Genomic DNA, 22,689 nt, shown 5'->3' with positions numbered 1-22,689 from the left:
TATCTGTACAGAAGGCTTGTTTTGGATCCAAAAAAACATTTATTGTAGGAAGCTGAAATCTCTCTAAAGCTTTTGGCATTACTGTTTAATTAGAGAACTGCCTAATTTACCCCCATGTGCACATCAGTGGCTAAAGGGGAACAGCCAAACCACCAGACAGGATTTGCTTGAAAACAGTAGGGAAAAAAAATAATTAAAACCAAAATAAAATCGGCAAATAAATCTTTATGGATCATTCTTCAGTCAATAAACTAGTGAAATTGCCAAACTCCTGCAGCAAGCAACTTGGACTCTTATTTTCACCTTCCCACCAGAGGAACCAAATCACTGCCAACAATCTTTTTTGACGAGAGAGCGTCTACTGTAACCACAGCACAGAAGGGGAAAGGCAAGATTAGCAAATGCCTGTCTAGCTTGACAAAAGCAGATATTAAATGATTACACAGTAAGCGGGTTTAAAAATGCTGGTGCAGGTTGTAACCATCTACCACCACTGAACTAGGAATTCTGAAGAGCAGTAACCACGTGATAAAACCAAGCACATTCATTCTTTAAATGGCTAACATCTATTTTATAATGAAAAAGGTAATGAAAAAAGTATCTTGTAAGCACAAGGTCTGCATATGAATACTGATATTAACAATAAAAAGATGAAGGGTATACCTGAGTGAGCAGTCAGAAAGTGAAGTGCCCTTTTATTAAGTTATACATAATTTAATAATAGGTTTTGGTTTTATTTTTTCCTTTTCTATTCATCTGTTCAAAAAGGGATACATTTTACTTTCTTTCTCAAGGTAAATGGGCACATTCACTTCAGTATATAAGGACAACACTCACTGAAAGGTCTGTTTTCCTCTAAGTGTTCAATAAAGCCGTCACATACCAGTGGCTGCGCTTTCACATTCTTGCACACTCTGTATAAAGGAAAACAACTTTGAAACAAAATGATTGTCTCAAAATCATAAAAGAGGATATTCAGCGCTTGTCTGGGGAAGACTAGCCAAGAATATTAACTGCTGAAAAAATAAAACCCCCACTGTATCCTCAGTTTAATTCAAGTAAGAGGCATCTCCCATTTGCAAGAGAACACATCCAAATCACCTACTAAAGTGCTTACTGTACAACAGGTATAACTGGTAATAGTTTATCTATGTATTCAAGTATCTTCACCAAAAAGTGACCTTTAAGCAGCACAGGTAACAGATTTTGCACATATGAGTTCCTAGAGTAACTAAACCTCCCTCCCACTTTCTCAAGATCCATCCCAAGTGGTAAGGAAGGAAATGCAGTCCAGATAGCAAGGCTCAAGCTCTTCAGCACAGGAACCATGTCTCCCCTCCAGACTTACACTGTTAGCAGACAACAAATAGCCTCAGCTGCACCTTCAGCACTACTCTTACTCACATGAGAAGCTCAAATTGTAAAGGAAGAGGTGTGTCCAAACACTCGTTCCAAGATGAAGTAGTTAAAAACTGCAACTATAGACAATACAAAGTGTTTATTCACTATTTATCAAATCTGTGCAGCTTCAGGAATGCATTAGCTTTTGTGACACCCTCCTCTCCCACAAAAAGTCATTCGTTCTGCCCAAGCAAAGGAAGAACAGTCTGGTCCCAACTCTCATCCCAGCGCAGCTGCTTGGATGTACGAAGGTTTTTTCTGAAGTTGTGAAGTTTGCCTTCCAGTGTAGGAAATCCCAAGAAAAGCATCTGTAAGTTAAAAAGGAAAAACAGAAAAATACCATCAAACTACATTTTAGGCTCATTCTAGCCTCCCCAATGTTAACCCTCAACTACAATGCTGCAGTAAGAGAGTGCTCTTTGGTCTGGCCCTATAAATAGTGAACAACGACAATATTTAAAATGTTCTTGCCAGCTTCAGATTCATATTCAAATAGAAGTGAGGCCAGTAACATTGACCAGGCAAAGCAGTATCTTCTGAGAATGCAAAATGCACAGATGATAGTCAGATATGGAAAGGTGGCTTACATGGGAGCACCTTTGCAGTTACAGCTAGTGGGAAAGAAAAATCAGTCAAGCCATTACCTTTAGTTGTTCTGCAAGTTCATTTGAGTCCCTAAATATCAGACCATTTTCATTGTGTTTCACAAGTTCATGTAAACTGTGAACAAAAGGCATAGAAGAAAACATGAGACAAAAAGCAGCAAGAGGGACATATACATTTTAAAAGTTGCATAGTGACATCCAAAAAGATCGTGCTAGGCTATCTGTAACATAATGATCCTGGATGTCTAGATATGAGCTTCATACCTGACAAAATGGAACGAAGGCAGCAGTTTTAAACATTTCAATTTAAAGATTGTTTCTCCCTTCTACGTCAGACTATTTAAATGTACCATTACAGTACAAAAGGGCCCTCACTGTCTTTCTGCCACTCATCTAGACATACATTAAAAATCAGGGCTATAATCTACTTCAGAATTAACCCACAAGGAAAATCTGTCCATGATGCAGTTCATGAGATCTTCACAGAGAATTTATCTTTCTTTATAAAAGCTACTGTTTCCCCAGAGGACCATAAATTCTGAGACTGGCTATGCATACACTCACCCCTTCACAGAACAGAGACACGTCTATGCAGAAGGAAGCTTTTTTTTTTTAATGAAGTATAAGGAAACAAAGGATTACAGGGTAGTTATTTTTTTAAGGCAAGTGGTTGCATTAAATGCTCCCAACTTTGTAGAGACTCGTCTTAATTTTTTAACTTAAAATAAAACAACCTTGATTTCTAACTTATCTTACTGAATAGAAGAAAGTTATTATGGCATAATGCTGGAATCTCATTTGATACATAGAGTAGCTCCTGAACTCTTGCTTTGTAAGAATACTCTTTTATATGATCCACTTAAACTGTATCAGAATAAGCAAGCTCTTACCATTCAAAATATATTGCGCACACAGGTAAACAACAGCCAAACATATCTACCACCTTCATGGGTAAATCCAAACCACTAGATGATTTATGGAGACATACCCCCAGGTCTGCTGAGCCTGAAAAGCAAGCAAAACAGACAAGAGGCTGAATTCTCTGAAAGCGGCTCTTCTAGCCTTACTGTAAACCTTTCTAGTTATGTACTACTTTGGGCAATGCAAACTAAACAGGAGCTACCTTCAACACCATCCAGACTGGTTCAATTTCAAGCACTCAGGGGCAAAAAAAAAAAAGTGCAATATATTTTGTGACTAAAATTAGTGAGGCTTTAGAAACATATCAGGTGAGTGTATATTAAATTAAAGGGAATTTTTAAATTCACATATCTTAAGACAGCCTTTCTGCCTCTTAATCTGCTAAAAACAGGTAACTGCACAGGAGAACTCCATCACTATCCAGACAGGATACACTGTGTGGCTCACAAGCAACCTCTTCCAGTTCAAGTGATTTCGAAATACAGAAATTACAGCGTTGACTTTATAGACTTTATAGTCATTAGTTAAAAAGTACCAAATAAACACAGTGTTTTACAGCCATATAAATTGGCAGGCTCTAACCCTGCAGAATGTAGATCAAGTTGAATATCTATTTTACCACTTTTAAGCTTACTCACACTTTATCCTAATACAGTGAACATGCTGAGGGAATACTATTCCAAGGACTTGTTAATTTAGAATTTCAGCTACTTTTGGTTGCTCACCCAAAAGCTTTATGATTTCATTTACTGAAGTGACCCTGAAAGTAAATTGGAACATGCACAGGCACACTGTATTTCAGCGTAGTTAGAAGAAACAAAGAGGCTAAAATAGCAATACAGGTACTATGCCTACTTCTTGGGACAACAGTGAAAAACTGTAGTTAGAGAAATTTAGCAATTTTGCTAGCATGCGCCAAAACCACAAATATACCGTCACTAACCAGCAACTTCAGTCACTTACTATATTCTACCACCTTCTGTGCAAAATCTGTATCAGCTCTCTGCAACTGTGCTAAGTTGTTTTTCACACATTCTCAAGCCTGTTTCATAATCCACTATTTACCAAGCAAAAGAGGGTAATCCTCAGCTTCAAGCCACGGTGTACAGATCTGGATATGTTTAAAGTGCAGTTTATTTATCAGTCCGTTGTAGTAGTCTTTTAGAGGTCCTTTACCTGTTTAAAACAGAAAAGAAATATATGTAATAGTTCTTTTATTAAGATGACTGAAAATAGTGTGGTCTGTGCATCTTGCTGTACAGCTGACAAACTCCTGTTGTATCAGGTACATCGAAAAGGATACCACACACAATCCCCCAAAAGACATGTATAAGACTAAGTCCCGTAGAAAGAAATGTGAACCTAGACTTCTCTCACTCGGTATTTAGAAGAGCCTGCCATCAATATAGAATCATAGAATCATTTAGGTTGGAAAAGACCTTTAAGATCATCAAGTCCAACCGTTAACCTAGCACTGCCAAGTCTACCACTAAAGCACGTCCCTAAGCACCACACCTACACGTCTTTTAAATCCCTCCAGGGATGGTGACTCAACTATTTCCCTGGGCAGCCTGTTCCAATGCTTGACAACCCTTTCGGTGAAGAATTTTTTCCTAATATCCAATCTAAACCTCCCCTGGCGCAACTTGAGGCCATTTCCTCTTGTCCTATCGCTTGTTATCTGGGAAAAGAGACTGACCCCCACCTCGCTACAACCTCCTTTCAGGTAGTTGTAGAGAGCGATAAGGTCTCCCCTTAGCCTCCTTTTCTCCAGACTAACCAACCCCCGTTCCCTCAGCTGCTCCTCGTAAGACTTGTGCTCTGGACCCTCCACCAGCTTCGTTGCCCTCCTTTGGACACACTCCAGCACCTCAGTGTCTTTCTTGTAGTGAGGGGCCCAACACTGAACATGGTATTCGAAGTGCAGCCTCACCAGTGCCAAGTACAGGGGGACGGACCATCACTTCCCTGCTCCTGCTGGCCACACTATTTCTGATACGGGCCAGGATGCCGTTGGCCTTCTTGGCCACCTGGGCACACTGCGGGCTCATATTCAGCCGGCTATCAACCAACACCCCCACGTCCTTTTCCACCAGGCAGCTTTCCAGCCACTCTTCCCCAAGCCTGTAGAGCTGCATGGGGTTGTTGTGACTGAAGTGCAGGACCCAGCACTGATCCTTGTTGAACCTCATACAGTTGGCCTTGGCCCATCGATATCACCCAGTCTTGACCTGCATTTTGCCTACAGCCCTAAGATAACCAAATAACTAATGACAAATTTCATCAGCGCAACTGGCCCTTCAAAATCACACTAAGTTTTAGTTTGCTCTCAATGAGAAAGTTAACCAAACAGCATTCATTCTGCCTACACAACTTTTTGGCAAAACCTCATTTGATGGTCCTTTTTTCCAGCACTAAATAAAAATCTTTCTGCTTAACACTCCAAACATCAGATTTTACGTTTCTTTTGCAGCATCATCTCAATGTTCAGCTTAAATTCTTTTGAACGTGGAGTAATGTACAGCTGTACTAGATAGGGAGGCCTGTATGGCTGTAACAGACCAACTATAAATCACTACTCTTATAACCAGACATAAAGGCAACCATTCGTCTTCTCTCTTCACCATCAACAGAAGAGTCAGCATAGAACAAAAGTGAAAGTGAAGTTTTCTGTATTTGCACTGAGGGAATTGTAACACACATAAACTATTACCTGTTATCACACATACTAAAGATGGAAGCTCGACTCCCTCATCGATATACCGCTCATAATCTGGAGAAGATAAAAAACTGTTTAGAGTCGACAAATATATGGATGCTTGGTTTAAGAATGGTCACAGTGTGTTAACTGTTTAGCTTCCTACTTCAAGTAGTTTATTTACAAGCATATACCTAGTAAAATCATAGTAAATTTAGAAATGTTAAAATTGACAAACTTCCATAGAAATAAATTACCGTCTGTTTAAAATGCACTACTCATAAAGCATTTGTTCGACTACACCATATCAGCTGTTTCAATGTATCAATTTAGAAACTGCAGCTACAAAGTCTACAAAATAAGACAATGAGTATTCCCTTCTTTCCTATTAGCAGATGCCTATGGAGAGTATACGTAACAGCTTAGAAAATAAAATCACAATTTACAAGCTAGTTAGAGATACAATTCTCCCTGACAACTACTCTAATTGAATCCAGATGTTGCGCTTCTCTATTTCAACTACTACTCTTAAACCACTGCTAATTAATCAAATACACCTGCACTTGAACATGGAAGCACTGGTCTTTAGTGAAACCCTTCATAACTGTCCAGAATACAACCACTCCCCTTTGAACAGGTAAGGTTAATTCCCTCATACCTACCTTCTAAAGCTTTTAAAAGGACTGAAAAGTCTTCATCCTCTGAAAGAGAAGGCTTTATTAGTGCCATTCATATTTCTATCACTTATAATGAATTACTGTCTTTAAATAACAACAATCGAGATTTTCCTCACCTTCGCCTACATGATTTAAGTATGGACCATGCTTTTCCTATTAAAAATCTACTGTAACTATTTTCATAAATAGAAGTCTATAACCATATACAGTGCTTATTTGATCCCCTTAATGGCAACACGGCAGACAAGCCACAAACATTGCACATCCTCAAAGCTATCAAGTTAAAATTTTCTCATGTCTAAAGCTAGAGAATTAAGTGTAGAAATTGCCCTGTTAATTCAAAGGTATACACAATTCTGCCCACAGAGAACAAAAAAGTGAGAAAATTATGTAATATACATTATCGGAAATAAAGGAGTCAATATTTTAGTTTCTTCATCTATTTTACACCACCGTGCAAGACCATATGCCTAGAATAAAAGTTAAAAAAAGAAGTAAGAAATCTCTTTTAATCATTCTTGAAGATGAGCCTCTAGACTGTAGCTCTATAATTAAAATACAACTTAAAAAATAATTCATTTTTAGCCACAGAGGTATATCATATATAACTTGTCTTCATATTCTTCCAGCCAAATGAAGGAAAAATGTAACTTCACCACTGATGATGTAAACATGCCTCTATAGTGTGTCAAGTGTGAGGAAGTATAAACAGCTCTAGTTTTATCTTTTGTTAAACAGTAGTTAAATATTAAAAATAAAACTATTTGTTTCCAAACCTGTCCAGCTTGTGCTGCTGATTAGAAGAGCTGGCCGTCCTCTGGTTTTTATCACATGTCCATTTTTTTCATCCATTTCTGTAAAGGCAGTCCACTCAGCATTCGAACTGCCAGACTCTGTACTACGGAAACAGAATTTTCTGAGTATGGACTACACAAACAAGCAGGAAATACTATTCTTAACTGGCATCAATTTCAAAACATTTTGTTTCAGATTTGCTGCTCAACTTCTTTAGAAACACAGTCATTACAGTACTGAGCTGCAGAGAGATACCTGATCACCCTTCCTATTGCTACCAAGAGCCTAGTGACACTACTGCTATAGGCACGATTCCATCTTCTAATGAAGTGTTTTCCCTAACAAGTTGAGAGAATAGTCTCTCTTTCCAGCTCTGTCTCAAACATATAGCAGAGCATGGAGGCCAACAGTACATTTATTCACTTAAACTCAGAACCTCTACATTCTGTGGTGGGCATTTCCCCCCCAAAAAAACCCCACTATACACTATGGCTTTCACTTCTTTTTCAAGCATTAGTTTGGTAAAGTAACTCCCTGTTAAATCTGCTATAGGAGACATCCTGCACATAGCTAGATGGGAACGTTTAACACACAGAACAAGATCTTGAAAGCTCTCCACAGTAAGCAAAAGAAAGGGATGCTATTAATGAAGCATCCAGTCACTGTCCTCTAGTTCAATGGGAACTAGACAACTGCTGAGTTCCACCCCAGAGATATTCTATTACAGCTTGCCTCAGTACTTACGTCGACTTCTTTAAAAATAAAACACTTCTATTATTTCACCAAGCATTGTGTTACCACAGTTCAGTGATTTCACTCACTCTGGCCTCTCTTAGCAACAATTAAGCTAACTTGCACAGCATCAGCTGCTGGTTAAGAGCACACAGAGACCACTCTGCCTGCTGATGTTCAGTAACTTGTGACCCCATGCAAAAGTATTTCTGGTAACTAAGTGCAATAACTTTATGTCATTCTGTTAAGGACTGTAACTGATGCTTTACTTACACATACCATGGTTTAAAAGGCTCATAGTCTTTGGCAAGTTTCACATACAAATGATGTTGAAGTTCTAATGGTGTTTCCTTAAAATAAGAAGCTGGCTTGTCATACAGTGTTACCGCCCTATAATGAAATAAATTCACAAGTTAAATAAAAAACAGATGTAACAAAATGTATACAGTACATTGACAGGCTACAACAATGTAATGCAGAAAGTAATTAAGCAAATCAATACAGCAAAATAATTAATTTTTTTACTTTCAACTTTCTATATTCCTGAAGTTTGCTGGAATACACCAAGGTGGACATATTAATCCTGTAACAAAGGACCCCTTTCTTGTGTGCATATTCAAGGAGGATAATGCAACCGTAAGAACTGCAGACATCATTGTCCTGATTTTTAAACTTACTTCATAACCTTTCCTGAGCAACTTTTATCTTGAAGCCCTCTGATTGCAAAAGAAAAATTTGCAGGGCAGACTAATTGTTAGAATACACAGTGATGTCTTCCTCATTCCGATTCTACAGGCAGCTTGGTAGCAAACTTCTATAACCCCTGGACTGCTACCTTCTAGTCAATGGGGTGTTAATTATGAAGGGTAATGAAGATTCTTGAATGCCCACACTCCACTAGCTCATTACAAAACAGAGCTAACATGTTTCAGTGGTGATGGATGGGCTAGGGAAAGTTTCTTTTCTAAGATTCCTCTGAATCCAGAATCATCAGGGATATGTTCTTTCATTTTACTTCACATATGCACATACTAATTTGTTAGCGATATATGACTTACTTTATATTGCAATTCACCCACAGATCTTCTTTCATTGCATTAGTGACACACAAGTTATAGTCAGACAGACGCCCAAAAAGCTTTTCATACCTGAGAAAAATTAACTCTTAGTTATAAACCACAGACAGGCAATTGCCTTAGCCAAACAATAACTGCACACCAGTGCCCATGCTAATTTAAAGCCAAACAAAACCAAAAGAAACCCAACTGCCCCCAGAAACTGGAATTTAATTATCAATTATTGATTGACTCCTTATACTGAAGCAGTATCAGTTTATAAGAAGGGATACAGCATGACTCCTTATCCTCTAAGACCTAAGAACACAAAACTTGAAAGCCTTTATAGCCTTTCTCTACATTTAACCAATTAGATTCAGCAAGAAACAGACCTTTAAAGATGAGCGGGAGTGTAAAGCAGCATTAGAGAGTAAAAAAAACCAGGTACATATAAAGTCACTCTAATAACAAGATCAAAGTTTGCGTATGCATGTAAAAGCAACCTGCCTACTTCATCAATCACCTTCCTATGTGTTTAACAAAGGCAACTTACAGAACACACTTTCTGAAATAGAAAGCAGTTGTAACACAGCAAAATCCAGAAATCCTTCACGGAAACAGCCCTTTGCTAATTATATTCTCCCCACTGGTTTCCATTCTTCTGAATTCTGCAAAGGTATGTGATTTATAAAGAGGAGAAGAAATTACTGTACAAACCATTTTGCAATTTGTACTAGCGGGTGATTTCTTCCATGATTCAGACTCATTATAGTATATCCATAGTTGTGCCAATCAATTATCAGTTTGCTTCTCCAGAAAAGACATGCTACCCAGGCAACAGCTATGCTAGGCAAGCCTGGAGGATTCTGTTTAATAAATAAAACAAATAAAAATAGCATAAGGCTGTGATCAAGTGACAAACACCAAGCAACTACCAGAAAAAGAAAACCAAATTATTGAAATTGCACTGCTTTAAAGGATCTTAATGAACAGAGACAATTTTGTATTTACCAACTATAGAACTGCCAGCTTCTCTGATGAAGATTGGTAGGCACTTCAAACTTACTGTTGGATCAGGATCAAAATTCCCCTCCAATAAACACACAAACATTTCTGTTAAGATTTATTTTTTACTGCTATCCATGCCAATGAAGCTCAAAAGCTCAATTAACAAGAAGAACTGATGTGAACTGTTAACAGAAAAATAAAAGTTTAGAGCCAAATAGTTTGATATACGTTTATACCATTGATCGGGCCAGTTTTAGTTCTCAAATAATTAGAACAATGTCTGAGACTGCTAAAAATGCCCTGTACTGTAGTACTATTTATTTTTCTTAATATTAGTCCTAACACAAAACATACCTGAAGAAGAATATAGGATGGCTGATCTATCTTCAGCATTGTGTACAGTAATTGTATTGCCTGCACAATGACTTTTATGACATACTGGAAAAGCTTTGGGCCAACTGCAAAACAACAGAAAACCTGGTAAGAATATTACAGCTCTCCAGAAATGTGCACCTCATACAGAACCAGCCATGTCTGCAGAGAAAGTTTTAAAATAATGGTACGCTGTAAAAATGGAAACCTGTTTTTAGACAAACATCTCACAATCCCTGCAAATTCCTGTTCTATGTTTTGTACACAAAGAAATCGGGGCAGGTATGGGTAAACATACACACAAGGTTAAAAAAAAAAATAAAATTTAAGTGTCCCTGTTTCAGCCTGCATCAGAACTGCATTAATATGCTCCAATACCACAGAGGCAAGCGTAGGGAGGCACCAAGGATGTGTAGCCTCTGCGTGTGGCTGGGCTGAGCCAGCACACACATCTGGACCAGCCCCATCGCCCCGCGGCAGCGAGGCCCGAACCCCCTTCGGCTTGTTTATTTTTCCACCTAAAATCTCGTTTCCCCTTTTCCTCTGCTGCCCCCGAACACAAACACCCGCCACGACCACGCTCCGGACCCCGGCCCGGCCCCGGCGACCCGCTCCCCCGCAGCCCCGGGCCGAGGACGCCCGGCGGGGCCGGGAGCCGCAGTCGGAGCCGTCCCGCACCCACCTCGCAGCCCCCGCAGGTCCGCCACGGGCACCAGCCGTATCTTCCCGCTCCGCAGCACGTCGCCGTGCGGCCTAGTCTCTGCCAGATGGGAGAGGCCCGTCAGAGGAGCGACCCCCGCACACCGCCCCGGCCCGACGCCAGCCCCGCCGCCGCCTCAGCGTAGCTCGAACCGGGCGCCGTCCCCTGTGGAGCGGGGAGTGGGGGGAGGACCCGCCCGCCCTCACTCACGGAGGTAGCCCAGCAGCTCGACGCCGCGTCCGTGCCGGGCCAGCGAGAGCGCGTGGTACTGCATCCGCGGGCTGCGGCCCAGGTCGCCCAGCACCGCCACGCACACCCGCCCCGCGCCGCCCGCCGCCGCCCGCCGCCGCCACAGCAACGCCGCCAGCACCAGCGTCCCCGCCGCCGCGGCCAGCAGCAGCACGCCGCCGCCCGCCGCCATCTTGTGCCGCCAGCGGCGGGAAGGGGGACGGGCGCCCCCTGGCGGCGCCGCTCTCTGAGGGGACCCGGGCTCTGCGGCGGTGGGACGGGGACTAGCGAGCAGAGCAGCGGTAGGCTCCGGGTTCAATCTCCTTTTCAAAGACGGTTGTGGGGGAGAATAGCCGTCACTAGAGGAGGCTCCAAAACTCCCTATTTTAAAACGAGTTTACGGTAGTATGCGAGGTGAATTTTCTTTCTTTCTGCAGGGTACGTGAAAGGAGCCCGGGAAGAGCAGTCCTCAGAACATGAATTACTTGCTCAGTGTACCCGAGTTGAAAGCTTAGGGAAGGAGCTGTCTTCTCTGACTGAAAAAGTGACACATTCTCTAGCGCAGAATGACCCCAAATATTTCAAAGATAAAAATAACTGGTACCTGCAGTGGTTTAGAAAAATAGTTCTTGTTCAATCTCAAGGTATTTGTATTGCAGTGTTCTGCCCTTACGTTCTTGACCTGTGAAAGAACAAAGATGCTAAAGTTAACTAAACAGTTTACTTAGAGTGAGGGGCAACATCTGGTATCCATCCTGAGCGGGCTTAGGCAAGAAGGGCTCTTCAGAGTGAAGAATCTGCTGCTGATTTTTTGGGTGGCCTGGAGAAATGCACTGAGGGCAGGTGTACACAGCACAGATATTTAAGTCCGAAAGCCACAGAGAGGCAAGATCAGCTTAGGGCTTTCTCACACCTTTGCACCATGTACCTAGTGCTTGTTTTCAAGTCACTGGAACTAAATCCATGGACCCTTCCGTAGCTTCCCTCTTTGGTCCCTCCAAGCTGTCTGGTGGCTGGCAGTGAAGTTGCAGTGATGCATTTGGCCAATATCTGTTGAGAGACAAAAATGATTTTTTCTGGCATATAGGTTATTTGCAAATGACATGCTGTCATTCTGTGGCACTACCATTAACCTTAAAGGGACTCTTTTTCTTCTGTCATTTTGGGCAGAAATAAAGTGCCTTATTCTGTGGTAGCTTAGCCTCAAAAGAAATGGCTAAATGGACGTTTCTTCAGAATAACTGCATGCACATGCATGTGAGCGTACCTTTGGGTGTACATAGACACTCAAGAAATCAAGCAGGACCTGAGAACTCCCTCTGCTGCATCATTAATTACAGGCTTTCTTCTTTGATTTGCTTTCAGAATTTGAGGAAGAAGAGGCTGAGAAAAAAGGGACACAGGAAAGGGAAATGAACCTAGCCTCTGCCATATGACAGGTTTCTCTGAACACTGTTCCTAAGCTAGGTTTAGACAGAGCAAAGAGCCTGTAGTTCCCTGATTCTGCTTGCAAATATCCTGAACTGTGGCAATACACCTCAGATAGCTAGGAACATATTTGTAATTTTGCTGGTCGTGTTTTCCCCAACTTCTCAAATTAATTTTAGGGCCACTCCTTTCCCTCCTGACTAACACCAATATTTGATCTGTATACTTCATCCCAAAAATCTATAGAACAGACATTCCAGTTGCAAAGGATAACATGCACATTATTCACATGACACATTACCAGTAACCAACAGTATGATACTTACACCAAATTAGTTCTTAGGCATCAGGCAGCTTACGTGTTTATTGGGACAACTCTATGTGTCGAGAGCCAAACAAGCCTACTGAAACTATTATTTCATATTTTGTTAGACTTGAAACAGATTGATGATGAGGGTCCCTGCTTGCTGCATAGGCATACCAGATACTGATGCTCTTTTCCGTTCCCTCCAGGCTTGTTTAGAAGGACACATATATTTGTGGGGAGCCTATGGTCCAGGAAGATGCATCCTGCTAAAAAATAATGTTATTAGATTGACTTATTGCACAGTATTTGAATCCAGTGTAAGATTTTTTGATTGCAATTCACAGCTTTCAGATCCTTTCTTCCCTACTCCAGATTGGAGGAAAAGAAAAAGTCTAATAAAATGCTGTGCAATACTCAGTTCTCTTTTCTGTATCTAGAGAAGATGCTCCGATCACCTGTTCTTGAGTATTACAAGAGTATTTTCTGTGCTAGCACGATGAAAATAAGTTTGGAGATTGAAAGCAATGGATTCAAGTTTTCTTCCCAAGACGTCTTCATGGGAAACAGTATAGAATCATAGAATCAGTTAGGTTGGAAAAGACCTTTAAGATCATCGAGTCCAACCATTATCTATTCTCAGTTAACCAACTGAGAATATATGTATGTTATCTATTCTCAGTTAACCAACAATGTGGTAAATATTATTGTGAAATAATAAAAGCAAAGCTTTTTCTTTAGCAGCAATGAATCATCTAACAAAAGTTATACTTGTTATGTTAAAGTAATGAGTTATACAACATTTGAAACATCAGCATCAGTTAATTTATCTCAAATCTTAGAGCCTCAATCTTTATCTTTAAGCAAGATGTATAAAGTTTATGATTGTTACATACATTAGCTATACTGTAAGGGCCATCATTTCCAAACCTGGAATTTATTTGCCTAAATCTGTTAAAATAGATTGCTAGGGTTAATGTAGTATGATTTTGATTAAGCTTTATGAGCTTTTTTTTTCCTGGAGATTAAGCATATAAAGCAGTAATGACAAAAAAAAGCTGTGTTTTTCTGTCCCATTTTGTTCCCCTTGGTTATGTTGCGTGACACATCTGGAACTCAGATGATAGCTGGAGAAGGTTCTCATTTGGCAGAAGCCTAAGGAAGGATGCTTTGGAGAACCTAGTGAGTAAGCCTTACCTCACAGGAATGAGGTGTTGTGATACCTTGTCTAAACATATAAGATACAGACTGCAAATCAAAGGGCTGTTTTACAGCATTTCTGTCAAGTCTTATTGAAAACTCCAATTCAAAAGGTGCCCCATCTCTCCACTGGAAAAGGAACAATCATTAATGTTTTTCACGTCCAGAATCTTTCACAAAAGCTACACGACCTTCAGCACATAGAATGTGCCTGGTCCTATAGACTGGTGGAACCTTAGCCCATCTGTAGTAAGTTTCCTCACTTGAAGTCTGTTTCATCAGCTGTAAGACAAGGCTATCTCCTCTGCTTCAAGAAAGCTGAAACTTCAGAGAGAGAGGTGTTAACAAGAGTCTTCACTGGGAATGAAAGTGCCCTCAGCATTGTGGAACAATCCATTTCCCCTTATTTCTTCTTTTTTTTCTCCAGGTAAAGGTTTTGAACACACCTCTGGAGTAGCAGACCAAAAGCAGCTGCTGAGGAGAGGTAAGAGAAAGGAAAAGTTGTTTGCAGGTGAAAATAATTTATATATTTAAAGGAAGGTGTATCTTTTAGAAAGCTTTGTTCCAGTTACTGCTGAACAACTATGCATAAATTATTCAATAATATAAATCAAGGCAGTTGTTTCCATGGGAATTCTAACTTCTCTTTCTTACACATAGGAGCAGCTTTCCCCTAAGAATGTTTGCAGAAAGAAGGCATCACAAATGCTTGCACGAATAAGAAAAGTTTTCCTGAAATAGTCCCCAAGATTTTTGTCAGGGAGGAATCCTTTTATTAAAAGACAGTTTGGAGACAGATCTCACAGCATGAACGCAGAATGAGAACTCCAATCTGCACCCGTACCGAATAAGCCACTATAATCACAGCCTGAAACAGGTTTGGAAAAACCACTGAATAACAAAGGGAGCAGCCAGAGCCAGCTGTGTCCTAAGAGAAGACAGGCCAAGGGTGACCACAGCACAGGCCAGGCAACGGTCTCACCATCAGGGCACAGTCCGACAGCAACCCCAGCTGGGTGATGACAGCAACAGGTCCCGTTGCCAGCCCATTGATTATCAGACAAAAGCAAGGTAATGAGGACAAGGTCAAGCCACTAAATCTAAGTAACAATTTAGGAACCAGCCTGGAAACAGGTACATCTACAACATAGCTCATAGAAGAATTGAAGGCCAGGCCTGAGCTTAAATGAGCCTTCTAGGCCCATGGGCAGAAGGTGTGGATGGAGACCCCAGGTGGGTCTGCTCGGGGCAATTAGGGCCTGCTGCTGCACTCAGGGCCCTGACAAACTAGTACTGGGAAACACTGAGTCCATTTGCAGGTGGCTTGTCAGCAAAGGTGGTTAAATTTCACCTTCACCAGCCATATGATCATTTTACCATGTATCAATATAGGTTAAAAAAGAAAAAAAAGGTGGTCCTGGAAGACACGATGGATACAGCATTTGTAAGATAAAACACTTGAACAAATGCTACATGTTATCTAAGGCCAGCTGCTTAACTTAGTCAGAGAGCTAATGTTCATCATCATCCATAAAATGAGTCAAATATCTCCCTATCTATCTGAGTTATACTGCAGGATGCCCAGCACTAGGAAATTCAGAAATCTTAAAAATCTTACATTTTCAACTCATGTGGAAACTCCAGTATTTATCTGTCTGTCCATGTTTCTGATCTTTGGAACTACAGAAGTCCTGCACATAACAGATGTCAACTGAAGCTATTCATACTGTGATACAAATTCATATCATGAAATAAAATGTTTTTCATTATATAAAGGATAGGTTCTTTTCTTCAGTGGCTATCACAGCGAAGACTGACAATATCCCTGCTAGGTAAAAAAATAGGACTACACTTATCTCAACAGCTGGGTATGGTAGAGCACAGAAAGTATTTTATCCAAGGTCAAAGGCTGAGCTGAGGGTCACACATAATTCATGGGGCAGAGATGGCTATAAAGTCCAACTGAAGTTCTAACTTGCAGTTCAGTTTTACCATTTGATCTCCCTGACTAAACTGTACTGTAGGCTTCCAAATGCACATGGTTTTAAAATCGGTACAGATCATCACCTATGCAAGCCATGTAACCTCGTTCAATAATGAGGACAGTTGACAGTTGCAGACTGTCAATGGGGAATGCCGCTTGCACAGATAGGTGACGGGTCCTTGAGCAATACTAGTGCTCCTTCCACAGTGAAATAGGATTAGATATTTTAAATCACAATCTTGTCTTGCAATACAAAGAGGAGTTCCACCTTGGCAGCTAGTTTTTAATTACAGCAATACTGGACAGTCGTCCACAATGTGGTTTTTCCTGGTAACTTTTAGAGTATCCCAGAGAGTCGGGGATGATTTCAGTGCAGCCCCATTACCACTGAATGCATACATTTTTCTTTAGCTCAGATTCTACCAAATTCTAAAGAGATCTTCAACTTCACTGGATCTAAATTAATATCCTGGATATTTCTGCGATATCTCTCAATTTGCTGTCTCTAGTCCTGATCCTGCGAGGTACTAAATACCTTCACCATCTGCATTCCGCTGGGTTCTAATACAATGTATGTAATAAACAATTTTGAGCTGTTTTCAGTTTGATGATCCCTGTTTTCTGGTGGAAATGCAGATGCCAAGAGCAAATAGAAGCCTCCTGACAGAAACATTTGCCACATTATCTTGCCTAGGCCCTGTGGAAGTAACTGAACCCCACAGTGAAAAATCATTAAGTTAGAGCCTTGTGCAAGAGTTTAATACTAGATTAGAGGTACTGACCAGGAATCAAATAAGATGTGTCACACAATGCAGAGAACAAATGGTATTTCTTCACTATGAATAGGAATAAAGACACAAATAAAGGGTGCTGTTCTGCAGACCCTAATGGCCACCCAGCCTGAATGGTATGCTGGTTATGTTTCTTTTACCCCTATAACAAAAACAGACCTCAGATTTTTTATTTCCCTTGTAATTCTCCATATTGTCTACCAGCATGTAGGCAATTAAACCACTGTTTCCTCTTAAAGCATGTGACTAATTACAAGTGTGGGCAGACTGGTTCAATGAGATAATAAAGCCTGGAATATTTGCTCAAAGATCCTGTTCAGAATGCATCTTTTTCTAACTAGGAAAGCAGCCAAGGTGTCTTCAAAAAAAGCCCCGCTGTCCCATGTCCCTAGTGTACTTTTACACATACATCCCTGGCATGGCAGTCACACATCCATACCAACCTGTAGGAGATCTATTCTTTTGGGAATCTCTCATTTCATTCTCACCTAGCTCATCTGACAGCTACTTGCTGCGTATCACTTTAATGTGAAATGCAAATTGCTTTTCTTATTTACTTCCTTGAATAGAGTGCAAATATCACATCCTGTGATGGAATGAGTGACTGACTGATTCCTGCAGGCATATACCTGCATTTTCTGGCAGGTTATCAAACTACTTAAAATTACAAGCTTTATATTAGCTTTATAGATACAGTGACTTGAGTTTATAAAGGTAGATTCGCAATAAATGTTCTTTTGCCTATCTAGTCTTCAGAGCACTTAGTTGGAGAAAGATAAATATGGTGTAGTCATCGCTTACATCTGAGGTTCTGAAAATGGGGAGAGATGAATGCATCTATGAGAAATGCATTTTGTGAGAGAACTTCCTTCTGCTTGTAAAATTTTTCATATTTATTCAATAACAATTATGTTTTTAAAGGCTTTTCCCCTCTTTTCTTCCTGTGACATTTCAGAAAGTTTGGAAACGCTGTTTGCAGTTTATTCTGGAAATGGTCTACTTATGCTCAGTGAGTCAAAAATCTAGACCCAGCACCGGTTTCCTAAGACTGTTTGACTTAAATGGTCAATTTGTATGCATCCCAGCAATATTTGCTCTCAAGAGCAGCGCTGAGTTAGCAGATTTTTGTTCCAAGACACTTTCGGTTTTAATTCCTTTGTTATCCCTGTTAATATCTCAGGATGTTTGCCAAAACAGACTAACCAGTTAGCCATTATGTTATTCATTGGGTTACACTGCAGAGCGCTTAAAAAAAACAAAGTGCTACACAGCTTTTGAGTCATGTCTGTTCCTGTGAACAGCACCAAACTTGTTCTCCCTGACAGATACACACTACATATGCGTGTAGGCACTTAGGATCCATCTCGTCTTCCTACCCTTGACAGATTGCTGCAAGTGCAATAAATAGACACACAGAAGCCTAAATCCTTCTGACTAGTTGAACTTCACTAATCCCAGAAGTCACCAACCCAAGTGTCTCAAGCTAACCTCACAAGAACCAGCTGCTACCTTGGCTACTCTTATTGCCACATAATATATGTAGTACAAACCTTTTAAAAATTGTATTATGTTTTTTTTAATTTGCACTGAAAAAATTAACATGGAATATCTCAGTAATAAATATTTGCACCCATCACACCTGCACTGTGGGGGTATGGACTAACAGTAGTCATAAACCCCATGTGACTTCAAAGGGTTCAGACTGCTGAAGCTGTGCTATATCGTCAGATGACAAATTATTGCCATTTTTAACAGCAAGGTAATTTGCTTCTTGTGTTTGTTCTCCTGTTTGCTTCATTTCTAAAGTGCAACCCCTGCTACAGTGGAGATGAAAGGAGTCAGTCACAGAATGAGCTCAATTTGGAAGCAATTCTAGGTAGCCTGAAATGCTACTGCAGGTAGCCTAGTGCTGAGCCCTCAGCCTGTTATGATGCTGCTGAGAATCACCTGTGCTTCGCTTTCTGCACTGAAGATGAAAAGACTAGGGTGTTTCAAAGGTAGGACTCCCTGGCTCCAAGCTAAGCATTCCTCTAAAGACCACCATGCTCTAAAATATAAAATTAATTTTATTCTGTTTAGTACATGCTGTGATGTGAACTGTACACCTGCCTAACCTCATCTAATGTGAGCCGCTCTCCCTGTTATGTTAAGACTACAGCTAGCACTGGATAGAACCATAGCACATAATTTTTTCACCAAGCTTTCCACCCTTAATCTTCCTTTCTGAAGGGAGAATGGCATGGAAAGACCCTTTTAAAAATGCTGCTTTTTCCACCCATAGCACCCTCTACCACTCCAAACTCTGTACACTTCTTTCAGTTGCTGCCTTTTAATCTCACTAGCTGCTTTTTATCTGCTTTATTCCTTTTCTCCCCACCCAAAAACCCCTAAGGAAAGTGTGAAGGTAAAAAGAAGTGACCTAGTTAGAGGAAATTTTTACACGCCTTCCCAAAGAGAGTCTCTCCTGACTGATTTGTATTGGCTTAGACATATTTTCAGACAAATACAGGTATACATTATAGAAATAAATTTTTTACTTCCAGCCGGTTCTACAGATACAGGCATAGAAGAGGAAGAAGGCCAGTAAGCTAATCAGAAAGAGAAGAGCCAGTATGTATGGCTTATAAGATTCCCAGTGAGTTCCCATAGGCCAATTCAAATTAGTAATTATTAGACATGTTTTTCCACAACTAAAAATTTTCAAATTACAGGAAAAGGGTCAAACACCTGTTAATTGTGTTCACACCCTAATTTTCAGAGCTGGGCTGAACTTTAGGTTCAAGACAGAGATGGAGCTAGTATTAGATCTAGACATCAGCATGCACGTTCCTTTCATGATATTCACTGTTGTAACAGAAAAAAAAAAAATGGCAAGCTCCACTGGGTGGAGAAAACAGAAATATTCTAATTTAGAACCTGACTGACTTAGACTAAAACCTAATTTAGGTTTGGAGCTGTGTCTTCATACCAAAGCCCAGGACAGCGTAGCTTCTGAGATTCATTCAGTCCAGCATGGTCATAAGGTGGTTTGCCAGCACCTGCACACACATATACTTTAGAACCTGTATTTTGGGGAGGTGTGTTTGTGACATGCTTGAAATTGAGACTGGTTGTCTTTAACAACAGGTAGTTATCTCCATTAATGGGGAAATCTTCTGTCACCACAAACATACACTGAAATTCTGACAATGCCCACCCTTCCCTCTTTGAAAAGTTGTAGAAAAACAAGTTACTTACTTATATTCCATGCAGTACTTAATATTAGTGCAGTGGGAGGGGCTGCTTTAGAGAGGAAAGTAAATTGCAAAGTAAATGCCCTGTGTGGAGAGGAAAGACTATTCAGTTTTCAAATACTGTTTTGTTTTGGATTTTTTTTTTCATTCCAGTTTGCATGAGGTTTCTGTTCCCTATGGATTTCTAAAGGTAGCTTTTGGCCTGTGGATTCTACACCCCACATTGTGATCCTGGCCTCTCTTGTAAGCTACAGAAAAGACAGGGCAAGTTTGGGAATTGGGTGGAAGCCTTCTGCTTAAGGCCTTAGTACAGGATGTTCCCTGCAAAAAGTTTAAGGCATTTGAGCAAAAGACAAAGCAGGATCCTGAATGGACTCCCAGAGTACTCTGCTTGCTGAGTTTAGACCATTAAAACCACATCGTTAGTCCACACTGGAGTTTCAACTGGATAGTCTTGTTTCCAGCTCGAAACAGAAGCAGGACACATGCAGGTCTCCACTGCTGAGTGAAAGTGAAGGCATAATAAGCCATTTGCTAAGATCTTTAAATGCACTGGTTTGTGCTAAGGGAGTTTTCCAGTTCATTTCTGAAATAAAAGTACATTTTTCCACTTGCAAGGTACTTGAGACAGCAGCACACTTACATATACCAGGTACACTTACCCTGGGAGTGAGGCATTACCCCCCTGCTTTAGCACTGGCCATGGAAAGACCAGCTTCTGCAATACAGCCTCGGGCATGCGGCTCCACAGCCCCACTCCCCCATTCACACAGGGGCGATACCTGCCCTTGTATCACATCATTTACGGAATCAAATGCCTGAAAATAAGGAGACAGCTAACTGAGCTCATCATCAGTCTCATGCAGGCTGAACAGACGTAAACACACATCAGGCATATGTAATGAACTGTTCCACAGTGCGAATGGGGCTTTCCCAATGCTTCCTCTGTGAATTCCCCTCTCCCCCACTCACCAAGTAGCTCAAGGAAATTCTGTGCAATGCAGCCCAGCAGTAGGCTTGATTTTTTTGCAATAAAAATATGAAACTTCTATATCAAGCGACATTTGCACACAGGGAAAAAAAGGAAAGGGTTTAATTGCATCCCCCATCCTAAGAGGACAGCAGCATCTGCTGCCAGGCGGCAGCAGCAGGCCTGCCCTCTGCTTTCACAGATGTCAAAGTCCGTGCCAGAGCCATGTCTCCAGGGGCAACAGAGGCTTGGATTTTAAGATTAGCCCCACCAGCATGGGAGCAGACTGCATGCCTAAAAGATGTATTTTATTCCCAATATAAACATTTTGAAATTTCATTTGCAATATAATGACATACAGGCAATATTTTCCTCAGTGATGGGTATGGCTCAGAACAGAGCAATGAAACACTGAAACAATGTCCTGAAGTTAGCATTTACACTCCCCCCAGCAACTAGCCCCCCCCGGCAAAACCCCTCCAATTAATTTCCTCTGCTATTTAACCTGTTAGAATTTAGTAGAAAACTGAGGGGTGCCTGCTTTTACTGTTGCTCTTTGAGTAGTTACGGCTTTCCAAACAGTCTTTTGTTTGGTCAGTGCTAGAGCTGAAAATGGGCTGCAAGCGCCAAGAGCGAGCTACCGCGGTCAAGAGAAAGAAATATGAAACTTAAGAAGTGTTTGGAGCAGTCAGTATGGCTGGAGGAAGTGACAGGACTAAGCACTTGATGAAGCACAGTGAATAAAGCAGGTGCCCTTACCACTGTTAACAAAATAGTTCTTTGATTCAAAATAGAATTACAGAGATTAGAAAGAGAAACGTTTTTACTGAAAATGAGGGGTCTGGCATATGGTTCTTGGTTAGAAAAAATAATTACCTTACAGGCAGATACAGGAAAGGAGGATTTGCTTTTTTTAATCATGTATTTGTCTTGGATATTTCTTGAAAGCAAAAATTTCCAGATTTGTAAACTAAGGCTCTCCGAGAGTTTTCGTCCTAACTGTTAGCCAAGGGGTATCACAGAATCCAAGCCACTTAAGTTACCGTTAAGAAATCCTGGAGCTGACTAAATATATCGTCACCCCCCGTCACCACCCCCCCAATTTAGTTATTTTTCACTTCTGGAAAATGGACAAAATCCTAATCCTCCAAATGAAGATGATGAAGCTGTAGTGGCTGTAAAGGCCGTATTTACGTCGTCGCCTGTGAGAATGTGTCAGAGATGGTGATGGGAAAATGCCAGACTGAAGAACGGAGAGCATGTCCTCCCTGAGGCTAAAGCCAGTTCAGACAGCTCTACATCAACCGTACGGGGACAGGCCACAGCTTATTATCGAAACAACAGACTTCAAAAGTACTTCTTTCCATCTTTCTAGTCGTAAATGTCGTCTTAGCTCTCGGGGCTGAGCACAGGCCGCACCCACGGCACACACCGGGGGCCGGGCGCGGCGGGCACCTCCCGGCTCCGCCGGCCTTGCCTGACTGAGGGGCGGCGGGAAACGGCGGGAAACGGCCGCCGGGCGCTGGGGCTGCGCCGCCGCCGGGCGGCAGAGGGCGGGCTACCGGCGCCCGCCCGCTGAGCGCCCGC

General features: G+C 41.1%; 1 protein-coding gene across 1 annotated transcript; it reads right to left on the bottom strand.

Moving 5' to 3' along the window:
• Nucleotides 1–205: 205 nt before the first annotated feature.
• On the bottom strand, nt 206–11,385 carry ALG1 (ALG1 chitobiosyldiphosphodolichol beta-mannosyltransferase). Its single transcript, XM_052772960.1, has 13 exons — nt 11,175–11,385; nt 10,947–11,024; nt 10,247–10,350; nt 9,602–9,750; nt 8,888–8,977; nt 8,109–8,219; nt 7,079–7,200; nt 6,288–6,326; nt 5,641–5,700; nt 3,993–4,103; nt 2,897–3,011; nt 2,046–2,121; nt 206–1,709 (listed from the first exon to the last, which is right to left on the bottom strand). Exons 1-13 carry the CDS (start codon nt 11,383–11,385, stop codon nt 1,575–1,577), a joined length of 1,401 nt encoding a protein of 466 aa, XP_052628920.1. The 3' UTR covers nt 206–1,574.
• Between the last annotated feature and the right edge of the window lie 11,304 nt (nt 11,386–22,689).

The sequence above is a fragment of the Harpia harpyja genome, chromosome 21 (assembly GCF_026419915.1).
Source record: "Harpia harpyja isolate bHarHar1 chromosome 21, bHarHar1 primary haplotype, whole genome shotgun sequence".
In the NCBI taxonomy this organism is placed as follows: Eukaryota; Metazoa; Chordata; class Aves; order Accipitriformes; family Accipitridae; genus Harpia; species Harpia harpyja.
This window is presented reverse-complemented; position numbering and strand designations above follow the sequence as displayed.